Source organism: Oreochromis niloticus, linkage group LG16, assembly GCF_001858045.2.
Source record: "Oreochromis niloticus isolate F11D_XX linkage group LG16, O_niloticus_UMD_NMBU, whole genome shotgun sequence".
NCBI lineage: Eukaryota > Metazoa > Chordata > Actinopteri > Cichliformes > Cichlidae > Oreochromis > Oreochromis niloticus.
In genome coordinates, this window is record NC_031987.2 from 14,221,232 (window position 1) to 14,244,734 (window position 23,503).

At 40.6% G+C, this 23,503-nt stretch overlaps 2 protein-coding genes across 8 annotated transcripts; one reads left to right on the forward strand and one right to left on the reverse strand.

Annotated features, from left to right (window-relative positions):
- Positions 1-162: 162 nt before the first annotated feature.
- Positions 163-10,652, forward strand: smarcal1 (SWI/SNF related, matrix associated, actin dependent regulator of chromatin, subfamily a-like 1). Its single transcript, XM_005453042.4, has 17 exons — positions 163-527; positions 609-957; positions 1,555-1,605; positions 1,720-1,980; positions 2,076-2,126; positions 2,218-2,401; positions 2,572-2,722; positions 4,569-4,730; positions 4,823-4,888; positions 5,357-5,497; positions 6,378-6,596; positions 7,928-7,998; positions 8,214-8,316; positions 8,679-8,861; positions 9,822-9,922; positions 10,126-10,222; positions 10,327-10,652. Exons 1-17 carry the CDS (start codon positions 195-197, stop codon positions 10,504-10,506), a joined length of 2,703 nt encoding a protein of 900 aa, XP_005453099.1. The 5' UTR covers positions 163-194; the 3' UTR covers positions 10,507-10,652.
- Positions 10,653-10,667: 15 nt separating this feature from the next.
- Positions 10,668-23,182, reverse strand: nme9 (NME/NM23 family member 9). 7 transcript variants are annotated; one of them, XM_025904099.1, is made up of 17 exons: positions 22,960-23,181; positions 22,823-22,880; positions 22,476-22,579; positions 22,310-22,387; positions 19,612-19,728; positions 18,804-18,888; positions 18,583-18,665; positions 18,386-18,478; positions 17,721-17,875; positions 17,255-17,451; positions 16,906-17,050; positions 16,707-16,814; positions 14,784-14,935; positions 14,545-14,689; positions 13,320-13,570; positions 13,081-13,155; positions 10,668-12,203 (listed from the first exon to the last, which is right to left on the reverse strand). In XM_025904099.1, exons 1-17 carry the CDS (start codon positions 22,990-22,992, stop codon positions 12,166-12,168), a joined length of 1,917 nt encoding a protein of 638 aa, XP_025759884.1. In that variant the 5' UTR covers positions 22,993-23,181; the 3' UTR covers positions 10,668-12,165. The 7 variants fall into 7 exon arrangements, with proteins under 7 accessions (XP_025759884.1, XP_025759882.1, XP_025759883.1 ...); XM_025904097.1 differs by having other exon boundaries at positions 10,668-12,382; positions 22,960-23,180; XM_025904098.1 differs by having other exon boundaries at positions 13,081-13,161; positions 22,960-23,180.
- Between the last annotated feature and the right edge of the window lie 321 nt (positions 23,183-23,503).

Sequence of the window (23,503 nt, forward strand, 5' to 3'; positions counted from 1 at the left end):
AGTTTGACTGTTAGCAGCCAGATTAGGGTCGCTAGCTGCTACCATTAGCAACAGAAGCAGCAGTGCAGATAACGTCAAACAAAACGCAGTTAGTAGCTCTAAAAGGCAACATGGATCTACACAGATCACCTTTTTGCAGACGTAGGGTGTCTTAGATTGTAGCCGATGTCTGCTAGATAGCTCTAGCTGTCAACATGTCTAATCAGCTGACTGCAGATCAACAGCGAATGATTGAGGAGAACAGGCGGAAGGCTTTAGAAAGACGAGCCCAAAGACTTGGACAGGCTAACAGCACCAATGTTAAGCCCTCAGTAGACTCCAAAAGTACTTCAGTGCAAACACAGCTCCCCAAACAGAGTCCGGATCCTGTTGCCTCAGTTCAGCACAGAGAAACCTCAGTTTCGGGACCAAAATGCTTCCCCCCTCCCTTAAAAAGGGAACCACAGAGCCAAAGTCAGCAGCAGCTGCCTGGCACTAGCAGCCACTTCAACCAAAGCACTGTGTGTAATTCTGCATCTTCAAACCAGGTGAGGTTTATGCTTAAATGTGCAGTCATTTACTGTCGGTGGGGATAGTTTTATAATGCTTCGTATTATATTTCTCTGCAGACACAAGTTACCAACTCAATTCCTTCGAAAAGTCAACATTTGAGGAGCTCCATCTTGTCTCCTGAAGGAAGCGTCCCCGTGGGGCCAGTTCAGGGCAAACATCAACTCTCATCCAGCAGCTCCGGAGGTGCAGTTGGCTCATTTTACAAGCAGCCCAGTAAACCTGCTCAGAGTCAAGTGGCACAGCTTTCCTCTAACCCCACCTCTACAAATGTCGTACCTGCAAAAAAGCCTTCCATCTCTGTAAGGGGAAGATGTGTACCTCACACAGAAGACCGTTTCAGGGTAGAAGTGAGCTACCATGCAGGGCTTATTGCTGTTTTCAAGTCCATCCCCTCAAAAAACTATGGTAAGTGTTTGAGATGCCTACTGTGCTGTTTTGCAGCTGATATGTTACTCAGTGAATTGTGCAAAGCCCCTTAGTTCTTGTTACTCTTGAAGACCACCAAAAGCCACTGGTATACAGTCAAATCAACCATGTGACTAGACGTTTACGATGAGACACCTACCTCCTAAAAGTGTTATTGACTTGGTTAGATGCTGTCAAGTTGTTTTCTTGAGTTTTTCTTATGATCATGCACTTGGCCTCCCTCACTGCACTGACATCACTTTGGATGTCATATTTAAAATTACAGCACAAATTCAACACTTTGGATCAACTTGAGATATTATGTCAGTTTCTTTTGTCATAAAAGGGAACAGGCCTCACCTGGCCATAAAACTGCTTACTAGTCAATTAATCTCTGCTTCAATTAGTCTCTGAAAATATATATAACATTTTTGTAATTCATAAACAGTTAATGCAAAAACTGTAAAAACTGTCTTCTTTTATGAACATAAATCTCTAATCCTATATAGGATGATTAGCAATTTTAAAAATAGTTATTTTGTATTATATGCTGATTTTGCTGTCTTTTGGAATTAAAAATGCAATTTTCTGCCTTAGATCCTGCCACCAAGATGTGGAACTTTAGTCTGGAGGACTACCGACAGCTAAGTATGGAAGTATTCACAGGATCTTCCAGATTCAGGAGCTCAACTCATGCACGCTACTGTTTTGAAACAAACTCTGTCTCAAATCATTACTTTTTTTCTTGACCCCATATTGCAGTGGAGGAAGCAGCTGCCATTCCCTCAGTGTCTTTGAGACCGTTGGAGGGAATGGAAGCGGTGGACGTGGCGGAGGCCACCAGCCGAGCTCGTGACGGCGCGGCCCTGGCAGCGCTGCTCAAGTTATGTAATGGCTGGCAGAAGCCCGGAGCCACTTTGCAGGGCCAGTGCATTCTCGTGTCCCAGACAAAGTTTGAGGTGGACATTGGCTACCATGTTGATGTCATTGCAGCGTTCAAGCAAATGCCAACAAAGAGCTACGGTAACAGTGGCCTTATTTAATTATGTTTGTTTTGCTGACAGTCTCTTTGCTTTTATGGCTTCTGATCTCAGTTTTTTTTTTTTTGTCTGTGGCAGACATGAAAACAAGAAAGTGGAATTTTTCACTCGAGGACTACAAGAGACTCAGTGAGTAACGACACTGGCTTTATTTAGCAGGTCTACCAATGTCCCTGTTACATTTGCCATCTTGTCTTACCGCGCTGTGTTCCATACCCAGTGGATCTCCTCAGTGGGATAGCAGCAGTGGAGGTGGAGCCTCTTCCCAGGGCAATAATCCAGGCTTTCTCTGCCAGGTTTGATGGGACTGAAGCCAGGATTTTAAACGTCCCTGAGGCAGACCTCTCTAGCATCGACCCCTCTCTCACCCGAAGCCTCATGCCCTTCCAGAGGGAGGGAGTCAAGTAGGTCTCTTTGGGTAGTCATTAGTGCTCTTTCTAAGCAGTGTAGCCAATAATAACAATAAACAGTTATTTATTTGTAATTTCTTCTATGTGTGCACATTAAAAGGCACTGTTTGTGAGACATTCCCGTAATGACCTTGTATCTTAAATATTTCTTTCTGTCTCTGCAGCTTTGCAGTGTCTAAACAGGGCCGCCTCCTCCTGGCTGATGACATGGGCCTGGGAAAGACCATTCAGGCCATCTGTATAGCAGCTTATTACAGAAAGGAGTGGCCTTTGTTGGTGGTGACTCCGTCCTCTGTACGATTCACCTGGGCTGAGGTAAAAACTGTGCCTAAAGAAAAATAAGCTAATAACTTAAGAGGTGCTAGAGTTCATCGCTTTGTTTCCATTTAATAGCATCACGAACGATCGGTCTGCCTTAAGTCAGCACGCGCCGTCTTAAGGATATCCTTCTACTGTCCTTTGACTCAAACTCTGTTCTTCACATTATAATCCTGGTTTCTGCTTAAAGCTCTCTGCATTTGAAGAATGTTAATGTGGTTCCCCGTGGACTTCTTGCTCTTTGTTAGGTGCTTTATCTTAGCAGCAAAGATGGCAGCCTTGAATTTAATGCTTCCATTTCTTTGTCTCATGGGTGCGTTTGATAATTAGAATTGTGAAGCACTGATTTATGGTGGAGGTGTTAATACATGGTGTATTTATTTGACTCCTTTCCTTTGACTGTTTTATCCTGAAATCAAATATTTAAATGCACTGTTAATTAGTTCTTTTCAAGTTAAATGATTACTTGTTTCATCTTGAACTTCTCAAAACGGAGAAAAACATCAGTTATTTGTTACCAGATCCACAGGAAACATTCACATGGCTTGCTTTTTATCTACTTAAAAAATAAAACTGATATTAAGTTTTCTGTTATGTAGGACAAAGAAAAGTAGACTGGGAAATTGTAATCTTAGGTACAGTGCTGTGCAAAAGTCTTGAGTCACCCCTCATTTCTTTATATTTTGCATCCAAGGAGACAGACTTTGATGTAATTTTTAAAATGGTCAGTAGGTCTTCAGGCTTTCTGAAGGTCTTGCCAAGTTTTTCTTTGGGCATCAACTGCTTCATTTTCAGCCCGGTCCTTGTACCTGACCAGAGGATTTCTTTTTTGTGACGTTACACAACGCTGGGGTGAAACATTGTTGTGTCTACAAAGACTGTAATTTGTATTTTTAGACACTTTGTTACCATATTCACAAAAAATCATAATTTATTCCAATTTCTTTAGTTCAGCAACACAGTTTGACAAAGGGGAAAAATAGTACTGTTGCACCAACAAGGTGGTTCCCAAAGAGCTATTAGCCTTAAAAGAATAGAAGAAACTGGAGAACAAAGAAATCTCAGGACTAAAAAACTATCTATAGCAGATGAACAGCAACTGACGCAGAATGTGAGCGTGATCCATATTAATGAAGGGAAGCAGGCCAAAAAGGCTCAGGTGTTACAGAACAACTGGCAACACTGACAACCAGTGGCAACAGGTCTGATAGCCAAAAAATACAAAAGGTTGACTTTGAAATATTAATTCTCTTTGTCTCTGTGTTTCTTTTACAGTTTCAGTACTTTCTAGTGTCAGTGTCCATCCGTGTCTTATGTTCTGTAGCATCTATTTTTTTTGTTTAACTTGCAGCAGCGGTGCATTTTCAAAACGAATTTCACTCACTTTCACAGCCCCCCCCCCTAAATAGGACGAAACGCAGTCCCCATATCAGAGGTTGAAATCACAGTCACCGGATGTCGTCCCATTAAAGGACACTTCCTCTGTCCGCCCTGGGTCTTATCTGCACTGTGTTAGTCTTGTGCTTTTGGCCAAATGTACAGCACAGCACAGGAGCTATAATTTAATGAGTTTAAACCAGGCTGACAAGCGAATGGCAAGAGAGAAAGCGAATTGTCAGTGGGCAGTTTTTCTAAACTGCATGATTGATTGTTTTTCAATGGGAGCACTCTTACAGTGGTGGTGGAAAAACATAAATTAGCAATTACTCACAAAGTAATGTTGGCTATAAATTTAAGAAACTGGTGGGATCCCAGTGCTAGTTAGACCAATACTGATGCTTTGAGAGTGTTTTTTTTTTTTTCAGTCTGTCTCTCTCACACGAGCCTTTATCTGTGCCTGCAGGCCTTCAGACGCTGGCTTCCCTCCTTGACTCCTGACAGCATCAACGTAGTGGTGAAGGCCAAAGACAGTCTGCGGTCTGGTTTGATCAACATCATCAGCTATGACCTGCTGAGCAGGATGGACAAGCAGCAGCCAGGAAATCCCTTCAATGTTCTCATCATGGTGAGCTTATTATTTAAACATGGCTGTTTTCAGTTCACATTTATCTTCAGGTTAAGGTTCCTAAATCCACGCTGACGTGTCGTTCTGTGCAGGATGAGTCTCACTTTCTGAAAAACATGAAGACTGCTCGTTGTAAAGCAGCATTGCCTCTGCTGAAGGTACTCTCTCTCTCTCTCTCACTTTAATTAAATGTTTTACTGGGATTAATAATTCTGTTAGATACACCACAGGGATTGTTTGTTTTTCTTAACTTTTGCATGGGTCACAAATTAGATTTGTTATTAGATTATTTTTGCGGGAACGATTTCCCACGTAATTCATTAATATTAAGGTAAGACCCAGATTTCAGTAAATCTGTGTGTCAGATAGCCCATAAGCTGGCTGAACAATTGATTTAATTTTGAAGGCAAACAGATCTGGGATTTCTGCCATCAGACAATTATCTGTTTCTCTGCAATTTACAATTTAAGCGAAATCCACAGTCCATGCGACTATTAATATCATGGTTATTTTGCCACCAATATTAAAAACATGTAATCACATCAAAATATATAATTTGCTCCCATGGACTAGAATGAGTGAACAGTGCTCTGTGTGATCTGAGTTGTCCATCTTTCCATCCTCAGGTAGCGAAGCGAGTGATCCTCCTGTCGGGGACCCCCGCCATGTCCAGACCGGCTGAGCTGTACACTCAGATTTTGGCCGTCAGACCGACACTCTTTCCACGCTTCCATGAGTTTGGGATCCGCTATTGTGATGCCAGACAGGTAGCTTAACCATAAAGAATTTCTGCTGCCCTAATTGATGTTTAGTGCTGTTTACTTGTATGTGGCTGTGACTCCAGGACACATGAGACTATTAGAAGACTAGCCAGCAGATATATCTGTGCCTCGCCTACTTTGTAAAGTGTCCAGTTCTTGATCAGGGATATCTAGCATTTGCAAAATGCGTTAAATAATTCATAGGACTGCTGACAAGTACACAACAGGTTTATGAGGTTACAATTAGTGCATGCCGTAAAACCAGTGTAAGCTTATGACTGGTGTATTGGTGTACATTAAAACTCATTTAACGTGATAACTGGATTCAACAAACAACAGTTATTTTCAAATCTTATATTAACAAATTAAGTGCATTCACAAGCTTAGCAAAGTACTTGAAGTCTGACAGTTTATGATGCTAAAACTAGTTTGCAGTGATCTTCTGCCCTGCCTTTTCTGGCACAGTGCAGCGCATCTTGGCATGTTATTGCTTGCTGTTGATCAGCGGGGCACTGTGGGGCCATTGGTTTATTGCATCACCCACGTGTATATGTGTGTGTGTGTCCTCGTGGACTGTATAAGATCAGCAAGACAAGGACTGACTCTAAGGAGAATGCTTCCATAGCTCTGTCGATGTAAACCACTACTTAAGACCAGTTGCTTAATTAATTTGACTTTCATGATTTAATTTCTGTAACAGAATCTCTTCAGTCTGGTGTTTAAACACGTTTGACTTTTAATAAAGGAAAATTTAGTAAAAGAAAGAAAAAACCTTCAAGTTTACATTCAACTCTTTACAACTTTTACATGCCACATTTTATTTTCCACCAGTCATTCCCACTATCATCTGTTCTTTTATTTTTTTTGCCGTTCACTGCACCTACAGATGACTTGGGGCTGGGACTACACGGGCTCTTCCAATCTTGGAGAGCTGAAGCTGTTGTTGGAAGAGTGTCTGATGCTGCGCCGTCTCAAGTCTGAGGTCCTTTCCCAGCTTCCTGCTAAGCAGCGCAAGGTGGTCACGGTGACCATCGATGGAATCAACACCCGCACGAAAGCAGCTCTGTCAGCTGCAGCCAAGCAGTTGGCCAAAGGACATCGCAATGTAAGCCACAGGTGTTAAAACCTTTGAAACCCGGGAAGGTCATAGAATTTGAATACTGTGTTTTCTAATCGTTTCTACATCATCAGGAAATCGTAGAACTGATGGGTGTACTCTCAGTTGACACTTTATTGAGTATACCTGTTCAACTTCTCATCTAATTAGCCAATCACATGGCAGCAGCTCAATACATTTATAGTCATGGTCAAGACGAGCTGGCCTGGTCTTAGTATTCCCAAAACTCCTGATCTACTGGGATTTTCCCACACATCCATCTCTACAGTTTACGGAGGATGGTCTGAGAAGGAGAACGTGATTATTTATTATTAAGTGAGTGGCAGTTCTCTGAAAATGCCTTGTTGATGTCAGAGGTCAGTGGGGAATGACCAGACTGGGTAGGAAGTCACTCAAATAACCACTCCTTATTATAACTAGTAACAGCATGTTTAACCAAGGTGTGCAGAAGAGAATCTGTGAACACACAACACGTTGAAGCAGATAGGCTACAGCAGCACTGGGCTAAAATTCACAGGTGCACCAAAATAGGACAACAGAAGATTGAAAAAACATCGTCTCGTCTGATGAGTCTTAATTTTTGCTGCAACATTTTGATGGTAGGGTCATAATTTGGTGTAAAGCGCATGAAAACATGGATCCATCCTACTTTGAATCATTGGTTCAGGCTGCTGGTGGTGCAGTAGTGTCAGGGATATTTTCTTGGAACACTTTTGGTTCCTTAGTACCAACTGAGCATCCTTTAAAAACCAGTCACTACCTGAGTATTGTTGCTGACCATGTACTTTATCGGTGTACTGCCAAAAAATCTGCAGCAATATGGACCAAAAACCTCTGAGGAATGTTTCCAGCTCTTTTTGAATGTGGCACAAAGAATGAAGACAAAAGCAGGTCCAAATCAAAGTGCCTGAGTGTATATTTCAGTAGTTATAAAATATCACAATATCTGCAAAAGTAGGATTTGTTTTATGTCTTCACTTGTATCACTTGTACACCCCTAAAATACAAAATTCATAACAAAGACTGTGACTAAAAAGACAAATCTGTTAAGAAGAGGCTGAGGAAGCTTTTAGTTAGCCCAAGGTAATCAGATGTGTTGGCTCAGTCCTCGAGCCTCAAGCGCACACAAATGCTTTTAAACGACCCAGAATTCTCCCGTCCAGCCTCATTGGAGTGTTTATACGGCCCGATGGGAGTGAGTCGCTGAGCTTGATTGTGCATAATCACAGTACTCCTCCGAGTAATGGCAGTCTTATCAAATCATCAAACAGAATCTCCTGTCAGTTCTTATCTTGTGATGTTCCTTATCTCTTTTTCAGAAAATGGAAGAGAAGGAAGCCCTCCTCGTCTTTTATAACCACACAGCCGAAGCCAAGCTACAAGCCATTATGTAAGTACAGACCCTCTAATGGTGGGGATCAGTGAGTCGAATCAGCTTATATTTGATGAGTGCTGAGATTAAAATGTAGAATGAAAGAGAATCTTTTGTCAGAGCATTATGATTGCACCGCACTGGAGATAACCAAGACTTCAGATAAAGACTGAATATTTCAATGTTTCTTTGAAATGGTTCAGCTCTGCAGTATGTTGTTCTGTCCCTCTCAGGGAGTACATCACAGACATGCTGGAGTGTGGGAGGGAGAAGTTTCTCGTGTTTGCCCATCATAAATTAGTCCTGGATCATATCACAACCGAGCTGGAGAAAAAAGTAAGGAAGACACATACTGATGATACTCCACACAAAGGGCTGCGTAGTGGAAAGTGATGCAGCTGTGACGTAGAAGAATGGAGTTTAACTATTTTGTTTGTTTGTTTTAAACCGGTTACTCAGATGAGATCTTTTGTAGGAGTAAACGTCAAACGGGTCAAGTCCTTCAGTAGCTGTGGAGAACAAGTGTGGGTGGCTCTGAGCGCATTTGAGCTTTAGCACTACTACTATGACTTATTGTTCTTTCAAGTTTAATAAGGATGGGATTATTTAATTAGGTGATTTATCTTGGTCTGCTATGATAAGTCATTATCTTTAAGTGATGGTTTTCAGAAAATAACAAAGGTTTACTTCCTCCTCAGAATGTCGATTTTATCCGTATTGATGGGAGCACTCCGTCAGCGGAGCGACAGCAGCTGTGCGAAAGGTTTCAGTACTCAGCCAAGACCTGTGTGGCGGTACTGTCCATCACTGCAGCTAATATGGGCCTAACCCTGCACTCTGCAGACCTGGTGATCTTCGCTGAGCTTTTCTGGAACCCCGGGGTGAGACATGGAAAGCTGTCACTGAAATGACTCTGTCAGTAACACCATTCTTTAATATTTTTGAGTCCCGCTGTTTAAAAAGCTCCGGTTTGCTTCTCAGCCCACACCAAATATAGAACAAGAGGTGTTCTAATGCTACCAAGCTGAATCCGAAAATTAGAGGGCTACTTTATCGATACTGGTTGTCAGCATTTAACTTTTAAATAGGGAAAGGAAATTGAAAATATAAGATATGAAAGCACTTTTGTTATGAAAAGATAAATTAGTTACTGAGAAGAAAAAAATAAATAATAATTTGCTCTTTACAAGACAGTAAATGTGTTAATTTAATCTCTAAAGCAGAGTAATTTTAATATGGGAGTCTGTGGGGATTGACTCACGTTTTAAGCTACCCTCAAGTGGCCTTTAGAGGAACTGCGCTTTTATGAACACCACAGTTTTTCTGGTAACGGGGAACGCAAAATTACATTATAACATTAGATTATATGTTATAACCCAGCCATAGTGTGTGTTTTAGTAATCATCCATGTGTTTAGGTTATTTTTTCTGGTAGCCTTCAAAACATTATGTCGCTCTGTTTCTTATACCCACAATGTGATAAATTCCCCCAAAACCTGAAGGGAGACATTTCCCAGAAACACACATCTTATGCGGGTTAGATATATTTTTTTTTTTTTTTTTTTTTTCATAATGAGTCGAATTCAGACAAAATGTGACTCATTATAAGCACATATTCAGCCACAGCTTCAGTTCCAGGTGGAAACTAGTGCTTTAATTTCAGCTGTGGGCAGATAAATTAAAAGCTTGAATAATGACTTTTCATCGATTTTTCTTCTCGAGAAGTCTTTGGCCTTTTGGGGTCACTGCAGCTAAATGAAAAGCCAGAATCATTTTCTAAAGCTGTGAAACTCCTTTGCTCTTTTTTGCTATAAAGGAAAAAGCTTTTTTCCCCCGCTGCAGGTTCTCATTCAGGCAGAGGATAGAGTTCATCGTATTGGACAAACCAGCAGTGTGAACATTCACTACCTGGTTGCCAAGGGAACTGCTGATGATCACCTATGGTATGTGTCAATCAGGTGCAAGTACTGTATGACCCAACTACAGGCATTTATGTGGCTATTCAGACTGTTTCCTGCAGCATTCATTAGTCTTGGTCTGTAACAGCAGGGGGAGGAGGAGGGGTTAATGTGGGCTGACTGGTGTGCATATTGTGACAAAGAGTGAGTGAAGGGCTGGACTGATATTTATTTATGTATCATTCCAGGCCCATGATCCAGGAAAAAATGAATGTCCTGGAGCAAGTGGGTCTTTCCGAGTCAAACTTCTCGGAAACTGCAGAAAACACCAGCTTCCACTCAAAGGTAAACTGTATATTTGTACGTAAATTAATAATGTATAGTGCTGTTAAGAGTTTTTACATATAGATTTATTTTTTGAAACGCGCTGATTATTTCTGTTTGTCTAGGATCCTACCCAGAGGAGCATCATGGAGATGTTCCAGAGATCTTTCTCTGAGGATGACGACATGGATGAGGCCATCTTATTGGAGGCTGCAAATGACTGGGAGGACACTCCGCCCGAATCCACGTCTGCGCAGCACCGCGGCACCAGTACGGACAAGCAGTGGAGCTACAAAGACCGATGATTGCCCAATTTTATTGCCATCATTTTTTTTGGTTTGCCCATGGAGCAAAGCCTAGTCCTACATCTCAGCTACATCATGCCTGCACAGAGTTGAAAGTTATTTTAATGGGTGAAAACTACAATAAATCTTTTTGTTTTGCTAATACAGGAAAATGTGAAGAATTTTTTTTTTTTTTACCATCCTTTTGACATCCTTTAAGTTGCATGGTGGCTGGATTACATGTTTAAACTCCTTCAAGATACTTCAGATTAACTTGGATTAAAATATAGTCATTTATAGGTTTTAAATTTATAGACTGTATGTAAAAGAAGGATGTTGCCACCCGTGATGTAACTGTTAGTTTGTGATTTTTTGCTTTGAAGCCAGAAATGACCAAATTTACATGAATGTGGCGTGCTAAATTATCAGCAAATGATAGTCTTTTTTAGCAAGATAAGCCATAAACTAATACACAGTACAGACAATTCCAAATACAATAACACAACCAAAGTTTAACTTTGAAACTCAAAACTAAGATAGGCAAGAAGTCCAGTTCATTGACTCAGATTAGATTAGAATGGTTGACAAACTATTTAGAGCTAAGTAGAAGACTGATAAAATATTTCTTTCACTCACCAAAACTGAGCAAAACCTTTGTGGATCTTTTAATTTTACCACATACTAAGCCGTCTTATGAGTCAGATATTTCCACTAGAGACGCTCCATTAAGCATCTTCACTACAAACTGGAAGCGGCATATGTTGGCCTGTCTGTTAGTAAAAGTAGCCATGCCCCTAATTTTAAGCTTTAACAGTCCCCAAATGGGCCAGTTTAACCTTAGTTTCTCATTGCTCTTGTGCATTTACTATAAACAGGGACATTAGCTCCTTATTCATTTTCTTAACAGATCATCCCATTCAGGGTTGTGGGTGGGCTGAAGCCTATCCAGGTTGTCATATGGTGAGTGGAGGTGTACACCCTGGACAGGCGACCAGACACCAAAAAACCCCCAATTTTTCATACCAGGCTGAAAGCTTGTTATTTAATTGGCTGAAATTTTAACATAGGAGGCTATGGGATTGATTTGCTTTTGGAGCCACCCTTGAGAGGGAGGACAAGCCTTGAGAGGAACTGCAGTTTTTTCCATTTCCATGTTGCCTTCATTTTTCAGTCCTGGAGGTTGCCAGGTGGTTGAATTCTGAAATCCTTTTTCAAATGATCTGCAATGAATACTAATACTAACAATTATGTAGCTTTTTAGAGCTGTTAGATATTTTCTTTATTCATGCACCTCATTTAGGTAGCTTCAGTGTGTAATTTATGTCCCATTGTTAAAGCAATATCCTGCAATAATTACGGTAAGCGGAAAAAACTCTAGCCTAATCGCTCTGTTACGGTCCCCTGTACTCACCCCTTAAATAAACAGGAGTAACACTCTTTATACTACCTTCATATTGTTCATATTATCACAGCACTGTGGTAGTAAATTACAGGAGACAACCTAAGGTACAGATAATGGCACAGTGTACTCACTAAAGGATTCTGTGAACACTGAAATTATCAGTCACGTTCTGGTGATTGTACTATCCTGGTTTTAGTCACGTAGCCCGTGGCTGCTGATGTGAGCTGAGAGAGCCATCAAACTGTCGACGGCGGTATTAAGGGAACACGACTCCGCGTCTACAGTGCTTCTTGAGTGTGTCGTCTTGATACGCCACCTACAAAAGGTGTAAAAAGTATATATATTTGTCTTGTTTATTTCATGATTCATAGAATGACAGGCGCTCTGTTGTTCCCACGATTTTACACATTAAGCTTATAATAGAAGAGAAAACACAAGGTGTGATGATTCAGTTTGAGTGCTCTGGATCGATACTTCCTCCTGTTTGTGGGTCATCTGCAAAATAAAGAGGGATGCTGAAGATAACTCTTCTAAATATCGCTGCTGATAAGTAATAACAGCTTTGCTGAACAACACTGTCTTGCAGCCAGGAATACTAGTAATGTTGCAGTGTTCATAATTTATCAAACATGGGCTGCACACAGATTCAAGATTCTGTCCCCTGATCCTAATTATGCATTAAAAAAAATGGCAACAGAAAAAAGATACAGCACACTGGAGGTGCAATTTTCCTCCGCAGGTATGAGATGGTATGACTCAATCAAGATTTACTTCATTCCCTACACACAGAGAGGCTGTAGCGCCAGTTTGCATCGCAATTCCAGCAGCTGTTTGTGACATTATGGAGATGAGTGGCATTAGTTTTCTCTCAGTCAGGAGAGACGCCTCTTCTTGCGCAAGTAATCTTGATTGTCATTGTAAAGAGATGTATCTACTCAGTGTTCGCAGTAAACAGTAATTGTGGTGTCCCAATTTCAGTCTCTCTATAGCTACAGTGTTGCCTAACAGACAGAAAAATGGCCATTAAAGTCAGTAGACATACAGATACCAATACCTCATCCCTGTCTTTGTAAAGTGATGAAAATACTCTATGGCCTTCTCATCAATGCGAAAGCAGCTTAAATTTTGCAAAAGTGCAGACTCTAAAGGGTCAAGTCCCTGAATTGGGATACCCTTCTTTTTTATGTGCACACCTTCTCTGCTACTGGAGATTTCTTCAGTTGAAGATTCTATAATTTCTGTGTTTTTCTCTGCAGCCTTTTCTTCCTCTTTAGCTAAAGATGAACAAAAAAAAAGATTTATTTCAGTATGATAAGAAAAATTTAGTTAACAGCAAGAAAATCGATGTAAAAAATCAGCTGAAAATTGTTATTTATAGGAAACCAGATGGTGTGACAGATGGTAAAGACTTTCACACTCATTATATGGTCACCTGAAATGGGATCGTCACTGGTGAGCTCTGCATCTGTGCTGATGTCACCGAAGATAAAACGGATCTTTTCCTCCGCGTGCTGCTCGTTGGAAGAACCATGAACTGAGTTATGGAGGATGTCTGCAGCAAAGCGAGCCCTCAGAGACTCTGGGGACGTCTCCCTTGCCTTGTTTGGGTCTGTGGGACCCATCATGGCCCTCCACTCCTCCACCGCATTTTCCTTAGTGAGGACAAGCATCATACAGGGTCCCCTGAAACAAACATTCATGGGATGTTTACACGCTGTAATGAAAATGCCACAGTGAGTGAAAGAACTGTCTTAAAGCTATCTTGTTTGGCAATATGATTCCAAACATGCAAAGAAACAGGAATGCATCTGGTTTTTGGAAAGTTTGGAGAACCAAATATACGAGGCCAGCTTTTCAGTCTGGCCTCGTATGTTGCCTTTGATATAACCTTGAAATATAATAACAAACATGACAAAATACTATTTTGATACTGAAATAACACACAAAATAATGCAGTTAAATTGTCCAGGGCAACAATGGGAGACTTCCTATTGTTACAACAAGCACCATTTGACTGGATGAATATGGTGCACTGCAGGTAAAAAACGATGTGCAGGTGTCTTTGTTAAAACTGGGCCAGAACAGGTATCTAGGTTAAATGATGCTACTTCTTTAAGCTTTAAATAACTATATTTTAAAATGTAGCTAGGACTACTTTACACTGAAATGTGGCCGGCAAGATTATATTGTAAAAATGTGCATCAGTTAAAAGCTGTTACTGATGCTCTGGAGCTCTATAAAGCTATTCAAAGAGGAGCTCTAGATTCACGTGATAGCCATCCTTTATTGCATATATTAATACTATTAATCCATAATTAAGGCTAAAATTGAGCTAATATTGAGGCACTGAGACAGTTTTTCAGGCTGCTGTGACCAGCTGCACTCAACTCTCTCATTTTGTCCAAGAAGTTGTGTAACAGCCAAGTGAGGGAGCTAATCGGAGCGGAAGATAGCTCTAAAATCTCGATGTGCGATGTGGGACAAAGAATGAAACTGAGATGCACGTCGCAGCCACTCGCCTGAGGCTGCCTTGATTCTAAGCTGCTAAGATTACTGTTAAAAGTGCCATTAGAAATTGGAGTGGCAGCAGGAATTAGGGCGGGTATGCTGTAGTCACTTTGCACTGCTCTGGTGGCTGTATTCGAGAGCAGACTAACCGACACATGAACTCCACCAGCTGGTTAAAGAAAGGCTTCTCTCTGTGCTCTTTGTAAAACTCCTCAGCCATCTCCCTTGACAGCACCGTCTCCTTTAGCCTTGTTACAGAGAAACCTCGGCCACGAATCTCCTCCAAAATAGCCTCTGTCAGAATGAGGAGCATAAATATATGAAAAATAGGTCAAAACAAAAGTAATGTCAAGCATTTCTGTGTCGTTACAAATGAACATAAAAGGACCTCTGTGTTCCTCCATTGCATCTGGCTTGATCACTGCCAGAGTCTGTTGTTTAGGGAAGAAGAAGCTGATCTCTCGCTCTGCCTCTTCGCGGCTTCCACTGCCGTGGAGCTGGTTGATAGGCTTATTTTCCACTGCAAACTGGGCCCTTAGACTGAGTACGAGGGAAACAAAGAAGTGAATTACAGGTGTGATTGTACTGTCTGGCACCATCCACGTTTAAAAGAAAGTATTGATGGTTTCCAGAAATTATTTTCAAAGGAAAGGATGTAATTTAATGAGTAATTTTTGTGTAATTTAACTGCAATTTTTTTCACTTCTGTTCAGACTGCCTTGTTTGATTCCACTCCAATTAGAAACCTCAGAAACATATGGTGCTTTGCAGACAGAAAAAGACAACAGACAATATTTAACTGTGTCAAAGCACTACTGTTTGAAAATAAATACAGATAGTTCATGCGTCTGCAAAAGAAAATGTTCATCCTTTAACAATGTCTTGGAGCAGATATATATGGGTCAGGGAATGGACACATTTATCTACGCTTATATAAACTCAAGATCTTTGTCAATGAGGCTACCACAATCCCAAAACAGATTTAGCTTTGCTAAAGTAGCATAAAGACACTGTTATGTCTGTATGGGGCCAAAGAGAGAAGCTCATAAGCCACAGGTCTTCACAGACTGGACGGGTTCACCGCACCAAACAGGCAGTTGAAATGTTGGTAGTGCATCCATCGAAGTACGGATGTATATGAATGTTAGATAGGAAGCACTTAGGCATAAAAAAATGTTTGTATGGATGCTTGAATGAGGCATGTTGTATAAAGCACTTTGAATGCTCCAGTAGAGTAGAAAAGCACTATGTAAGAACCAGTCCATTTACTCATTTATATAATTCCTCATTCAAACACAAACTACTCAGCAAAAAAACTAAAAACACTACTCAGATCCAAAGTATACTCATCCTGCTCTCTTCCCTCTTTAGAGTCACTTCTTTTCTTTGACTTTTAAAACATAATTTAAAATGTTGCTTTTCCAATGATCTACTCTATAAAAATATAAAGAAAAAAAGTTATTTTTAGTTAGTCATAGTGGATGTCAACAAGTTGTGTACACATTTTGCACAAATTAAAGCAAAGTCAGAAAGTACGAGTGATATATTTCCCAGTATGCCCCTCTACCATCAACTTTTCAGAAAAATTGTCTATTTATAATCAGTGGAGTGTAAAATGACTGACTACATATTTGCAGAGCTAAAATTCAATTCCATCCGTCTATCTGTTTTCTTCCGCTTATCCGGGGCCAAGTCACAGAAGCAGCAGCCTAGGTAGTGAAGCCCAAATCACCAACGCTTTCCCAGGCCAGCCGAAAGATATAATCTCTTCAGTGTGTCCTGGGTCTGCCTCGGGGCCTCCACCTGGTGAGACATGCCTGGAACACCTCACCCAAGAGTGTGAGTGTGATCAGGGTCCAAAAACATACTTACATTTAATAAGTGATTCTAAACTGGTCATGGTTGTGAGGTGGATGAAAGTGTATGAGAGAAAATGTGTTTAAATCTCTGTAAATGTGTGGTTAGATTTGGCTTGCAGTCTGGAGCGCTTTAAGTGGACGGCAGGACTAGAAAGTGCTTTATAAATGCCCGTCCCTTTCCATTTTCATTGACTGCAATGGAATGAGACAGAATCAGACTCAAAGACACCCAGGGAGTCCCTGCACCCAACTTTAAGAACCACTTATCTAGCTGATTTTGTGTTGTTTGGCTCTTTTTGTAATTTTTCTTGACAAGGATAAAAAGAGAGGTGAAAAGAGTGCCGAGTTCTCTCTAACAAGCTGTTAGAATCTGTGACAGACAGTAGATTAGCTTTTTAAACTTCACTGCTTTTCTACTGGTAGTTTTCCTCACTGTGGTGCACATTACTCACCAGTCTGGACTCTCCTCTTTGGCTTTATTGATGTCAGAAGGACCGAGAATGGTTTTCCAATGACTTACAGCTCCTTTTCTGGCAAGAGCCAAAGCCAGCACCGGCCCACTGTAAATATACACATGTTGAATAATCATCTGCAGTCTAAAAACAAAACAAGGAAATCTCTGGATTAATTATACAGCTTGTTGAAAGTTACCTGGTCATGGTTTGGAGCAGTGCAGGGAAGTAGTCCTCCTCAACATGTTGACAGTAAAACTGTCTGACCTGCTCCTCTGACAGCATCACCTCTTTTTGAAGGGCTATTATAAAGCCAGACTTGTGGATGTGATCTAAGATCTCTTCTGCAAAATCAGGGATATGAAATAAAAAAGAAAACATAGCAGTCTACCTAAAATAAGCATGTGCATTTTCACTGCGTTGTACAGTGTCATTCAACACCTTTGGTGAAGGAGTCAAGGAGCAGTCTCACTGTTAATATGAGCTGTTATTGAAGGTGTATCTGTGCTTGCCCACGTGTGTACTTGTGCATTTGGCATGAGCCCCACCTCTGTTCTCCCTGGCAACGTCGGGGCGGATGAGAGCCAGTGTCCTCTCCACATGCTCTTCCTCCCCATCCTGCTCTATTACCGAGGCCGTCCGAAAGTTGGGGAAGAAGAAGGCGAGCTCCCTGCTGGCCTGGTCGCTGTCCTCACTACCGTGCACTGCGTTGAACAGTGTCTCTGTGCCGTATTGTGCCCGCAAGCTGCAGGAAGCCAGGGGGGAGAAAGGAGAGGAGACCAGATGGTTGCTCGGCTGGTGCTCAACCAGAGAGAAGCATAATGTTTGGGTGTGTCTGATGGAGCAGGCGACAATGTGCTTTTTGTTCCTTTTTCCAGACTCCAGATTGTTTCGCACTGTTGCAATCAGCAGTGCAGAGATAAATGTCGATGCTGCAAACAAATGTTGTTCTTCCCAGAAATTATAATTTCACTTAATGACACTGGATCATATGCATAATTTCCAGTAACTAACCTTTCTGGCTTTTCTCTCTTGGCTTCTTCTATGTCTGCTGGGCCAATAAACTCACGCCATGCCGGTACAACGGTGGCAGATCCCTCTACCTGAGAGAGTACTAGAATATGGGAGGGACCACTGGACATAAACTGCACCAAATCCTCGAAGCATGCCTACAAACCATCAACACATACAAAGAGCAGGCGGTACACAGACACATATGTTAATGCACTGAATACAAAACCTGCAAAAACAAATACATGTATAAGTCATGCCCATTTATTATTTTCTCAGCAGTAGTATTTCACAGGCTTTTCTCACATATTTTAAATTTTTGTATCTATAACAATTTGGTTTCATCAAAAACAGCACCATAAGCAAAATAGAAAAAAAAAAGCTGCTTACACAGCAACTCTATTTTGAGCCCTGTGCTAAAATGCAGATGGATGTGTCATGTGTAGCAAAGTAACTGAATGATTTTTGCACTGGTCGTGACTGCTCTGCTCCCAGTATGTTGACTCAGAATATTAATGGCCCTGGCTAACATCACAAACATTCACTGCATCATCATCAGTTTTCCTCACTTTGACTTGAATGCCAATCTATGCAATGAGCCTCTGTCTGTGAGAAGAATTGTCTTTTTGTTATTCTATACCACTCCCCTCTATTTCGCTATACCGCACCTCTGCTGCTTTGTGTTGGTAAAAATCTCGAGCTTCAGCCTCCGTCAGCGTGCGTTCCTCATGCGCCAGGATCTCAAAGCCAGCATCTTGAATCTATCCAGTAGAATATCAGCATCAACATAATGAATTAATATCAGCAGGAAAGCTTGAGACAATCTTTTCTTCTCCCAATGTGAGCAGTGATCTTCTTTATGTACCTTCATAATAATCTCATTTGCCTTGCCGTGAGCAACGGCGTCTGGTTTAATGATGGCAACTGTGTAGGATTTACTGGCAGGGACTGCAAGAGAAGAGAGGAGCTTGAGTGATGATTTGTAATTCTGACAGAATGCAAAATATTCCACAGAATCAACAGGAAACAACAATGATAAGTAACATCAGCGCTGAAAATACTGCCAATTATATTTTTCCACAGTACCAATTACACTTTCTTCATTTTCTAAATGCTGTGGCAACTCCTCCTCTTCTTTGTTCTCCTCATCTGTCAGAGCATTATCTTTCACCTAACAGAGACACAACAAAGGAAATAAAAATAATGAATCCCTAAACATGACTGTCTTTACATATGTATGTATAAACTACAGCTATGGCTAATGGTGGCTTTAGTATTGTTTAACGTGGCTTTATAAGCTTTATTTTCCACCCAAGAGTCACATAAGATATAGAAAAAAAACAGTAAAGTATTAGGTTGTAACCGGGAAATGTTTGTTATTTTTGCTCCAGTCTTTGCTTAGCTGGATACAATTTAATATATATTCAATTTCATTACATGTCTGTTTTCAGGAAAACCAACTTCTCTCTGCAGTCCAGAAAGCAAACAGACTGCAAATTATTAGTAAATGCCAATTTCTCCCAGAGCCCTGTACAGGTTATTTTAACTCGCCAAGCTACTAATAAATTCTAATAAAAATAACCTACAAACAAATAAATAAGTGGCTAAAAGCCATCATCCACAGAAGCAATTTTGAAATACTACTGTAGGAAAACAAAACGGGTAAATAATAAAATAAACACAGACTGATTTGATTTTAGTCACATTGCTTTCAGCACTGGTAACATACACGCTGGCTTACTGTCACGTTGTTATGGACTACTTTACTTAGAACAGAAAAATTAATTAATATTAATGCTTTAACAAGCCGTGACAAGTCAGCATGTCTGCAGAGAAACACTCTTTTGTTCTGGCAGAAATATGTGTGAATGCATGTGTATAATAAGCTCCTCACCACTTTGCGTTCACCACCTTGCTCCAGGACCAGCTTCTCATTGGCTAGCTCCTCCACAACCATCCTCTGAAGCATGGGAGCGTTTGCCCCACGCAGTACAGCCACCAGCTCCCCACCCTGTTCATTCAACACAAGCCTAGTGATAAGTTTTCAAACATTTTTTTTTTTACATGTAATTTAGCATTTATAAAATGGTGAGATACCAAAAGGCTACAGAGGCCTATGTAATATGGAATATGCAACCCCCCCCCAAAAAAAAACAAATCAGCAACAAGCTTAGAGAGTGTAATACTCTCTAAGCTTGTTGGTTAGTGAGTATTATGTCTGATCAAAATTAGTGTAATTTCGATCAGACAAATAAATATTTCAAAAGAATATTTTTTTTAAATTGACATAATATTTTTTCACCACAAGGAGGGGATGGCTCCAAAGCCATTTTCACACACAAACTACAGGCCTGAAATTTTAGCTGTATCTGAGATGTTCAACTTTAAACAGCCAGCTTGCAAGTACAAAATCTGTGTGCTGGGCCCATGTGAGAACAGTCTAGGGACCTTAATTATTCACATAATACACATCAAGTGAGTGGTGTCATGTTTCCTGGCTGCGCTGACCAGGCACCACCCTCAATTAAACCAAGCACATTGCCAGTAGTGAGAATGTACCTGAAGATGGTTATGTGATGCAAACGATCATCCATAACAAGACTGAATGCTGGCAAGGGAATGCCTGCATATGCTCCTAATATGGGAAGGCCTACACGGCTCTGGCAGTGTGGGTTTGGGCATTTTCCTGCTGAAAGAGATGCTGCTGGTGCGCTGCTGCAAGAATGGGACAAGTAAAGGCTGGAGCGCCTCATCTCGATACTGCCATCTAGTCAGATTTCCACCAAGAACAGTCGGATCAGACATGGTGCTCTCATGGACAAGACTGCAGCAACACATGCCAGCATCCAGCATGCCAATAGCCTGGCCTCGGTCAGCCAGTCAGTTGCAGCATGGTGGGACACGTGACAATATTGTACATACAAAGGGTTTTTTGTGTTCTGTGATCACTTGGCTTGAGACTGCAGTAAATTGAGCCAATTCATAGGAGTTCAAATGACTTATTTGTGTTCGATAAACAAATCACCAATCCCATTTGAACTGAGAATATGTTTGGGCTTTCAAAGACATGCTGAGAAAGGGGATTTAAAGCAAAGATTGAGTCAATATTTTACGGCACAAAACATTTCTTTCTTTGACTAGCATACTTGCTTATACTTAAATGTAGGTACAGAATAATACAACAAATTACATTTAATAATTGTAATAACCATTACAGGCTACAGGTATCATAAACTGAAATAGACTGAAATAACTAGAGACAGAAGTTGTGTACAAAAAAAACAGCAAAACACACAGGCCTGTCTAGCACAGAATAATAGTGTGCTAACACTCTGTTTACTAAGCCATTTTTGCTACATTAAAATCCTATATTCAGCCACTGTGATGATATCTGATATTGTTTATGTTGAAACTGAGATTGAGACACACACATATATCACTTTGATAATCAGCTTTTATTTAATTAAATAATTCATATAATTATTAACAATCATTTAATATTTGATTTATAGGTTTACTTCTTTTAGTTTTATTGCAGTTTTTATTTTTATTTAAAAGTTAGTTTTCACTTTTATTGAAAAGTGTTTTGTCACATTATATTGGATAATATTCAACTATATACAGTTCTACATATTTGAGATTATGCTTAATTTAATAAAGAAATTTCCCAACCTTTGAGATAAGCAAAGTATACTGTATCTTATCTTAGTAATGAAGCACTGAACACACATTTTGTCGTTGAACTATACAGTCAACTATATAGTATATAGCCAACTAGCCACATTTTTAGGCATATACATACCTTACTAGTACTGGGTTTGACCCCTTTTTGCCTTAAGTTCTGCCTTTATTCTTCATGGCATAGATTCAGTAAGTTGCTGGAAACATTCCTTAGAGTTTTTTGGCCATATTCACATGAAAGCATCACACAGTTGCTGTAGATTTCGATTTGACTGCACGTCCACAATACAAATCGTTCATTCCACCACATTCCAAAGGTGCTCTATTGGATTCAGATCTGGTGACTGGAGGCCATTTGAGTACAGAGAACTCACTGTCATATTCAGGAAACCAATTTGAGATGACTGAGCTTTGAGCTTTAAGATAGATACACTGTGGTCATAAAAGGATTGACATGGTCAGCAACAATACTCTAGTAGGCTGTGGCATTTAAACAATTATTAGTTGGCACAAAGTGTGCCAAAAAATATCTCCCACACCATTATACCACCAGCAGAATGAACAGTTGGTACAAAGGATGAATGGATGCATGTTTTCATGTTGTTTATGCCAAATTCTGACCCTACCCTCACATCACCAGGCAACATTTTTCCAGTTTTCCATTGTGAGTGATGCCACATTCAAAGTCGCTTAAATTACATTTCTCCCCATTTTGAAGCTCTGAACTTCAGCATGTCATTCTGACCACGTCTACTTGCCTAAAAGCATTAAGTTGCTCCTGTGTTGAGCATATTGGGTTGACTGATTACATTGTTGTGCTACTGAGCAGTTGAATAAGTGTACCTAATAGAGTGGCAAGCCACACACACACACACACACACACACACACACACACACAGACACACACTCACCCCATAGAAGAGGAAGGTGGGTTCACATTTCCCTCGATACCTCTCCAAAACATCAATGCTGTCTGCTTCGGCCTGCACCAAAACACACACACACACACACACACAATTTCAAAGGTCCTTCTCTGAAAATTTTAAATTCTTCATATTTTTTATTGACTCTTCTTACTGTGGCAAAATGAAGCAAGTCATCACCCAGTTCATTCTTTATTTTTCGCAGGAGACTAACCACAGCACGACAGGGACCACACCACTGCTGATACACATCTACGACTGCAATGAGAAAGTCAGCAACTGATTGTGTGCGTGTGTGTGTGTACAAGACAGGAGGACAGAAAGGAGGGGTGGCAGGCTGGTACAATTATCACACTGAGCACAGGGGGGCAGCATAACACAGCAAATAAGTAACCACGATGCCAGCAGTCCTTCACATCACGCTGTAACATCTTTATAACAGTTCTTGTGGAGCGTTCATTTTTATTAGGAGAACAGGTCTTTTACCGATGAAAGTCTTACCTGTTAAACCCTTGGTTGCAAGCATCTCTTCCCACTGCTCTTGGTTTGTGACGGAAGCCTGGATATGAAAAGACAAACTGTTATCCCCAGGGATGATAAAAGTAGCTTTAAAAAACACAAAATCACAAAAGCACAACCTGCAGCGTTGCCTCCTTTTTCTTGCCTGCCATTTGTCTCGTAGGTCAACTTAAACGATATATTTAAACTAAAAATATAAAACTACTGAGCGCAGAGTAATATGGTAAAAAGAAAAGGATAAAGCTTAATTAGCCAAAATGCTAACACGCCGAAATATTTCCTCAGATGGTGCTCGCGCTTGTTTGGCCCCTTGGTTGCTAAGCAACGCCGCCTTCCGCTTCCCGAAGTCATCCCAGGATCAGACTGTTGCTTGTACTATCTTCAATAATTAATGCTAAGGCAGGCCGCATTTTCCTCCTGCCAGGTTAATGTATCACGGCAGTAAAAAGAAGGCATCTCTGAGCGGAAGCACACAAACCTGTTTAACTTTTGGATCCAGTTTTTACATGGAAAACTGCAGAAAAACCTCTCTATCAGCGGACCCTGCGGGCTCATTAGGAAAAAAACTAAAGCACAGGAGGTCAACTTAGCTACCGCTGTGTTACACGTAAGCACATAGCTTTCATTTATTCATGTGTATTATATTCTATATCAATAATTAAT

Bases quoted from the DNA above. Each gene is read 5' to 3' on its own strand.
- smarcal1 (XM_005453042.4), top strand. From the start codon at position 195: ATGTCTAATCAGCTGACTGCAGATCAACAGCGAATGATTGAGGAGAAC. The intron at 958-1,554 runs GTAAGTGTTTGA...TTTCTGCCTTAG, and splicing joins CATCCCCTCAAAAAACTATG to ATCCTGCCACCAAGATGTGG. The intron at 1,606-1,719 runs GTATGGAAGTAT...CCCATATTGCAG, and splicing joins GGAGGACTACCGACAGCTAA to TGGAGGAAGCAGCTGCCATT.
- nme9 (XM_025904093.1), bottom strand. From the start codon at position 22,992: ATGGCAGGCAAGAAAAAGGAGGCAACGCTGCAG. The intron at 22,881-22,959 runs GTTGTGCTTTTG...TTTCATATCCAG, and splicing joins AAAAGGAGGCAACGCTGCAG to GCTTCCGTCACAAACCAAGA. The intron at 22,388-22,475 runs GTAAGAAGAGTC...GTGTGTGTTTTG, and splicing joins ACTTGCTTCATTTTGCCACA to GTGCAGGCCGAAGCAGACAG.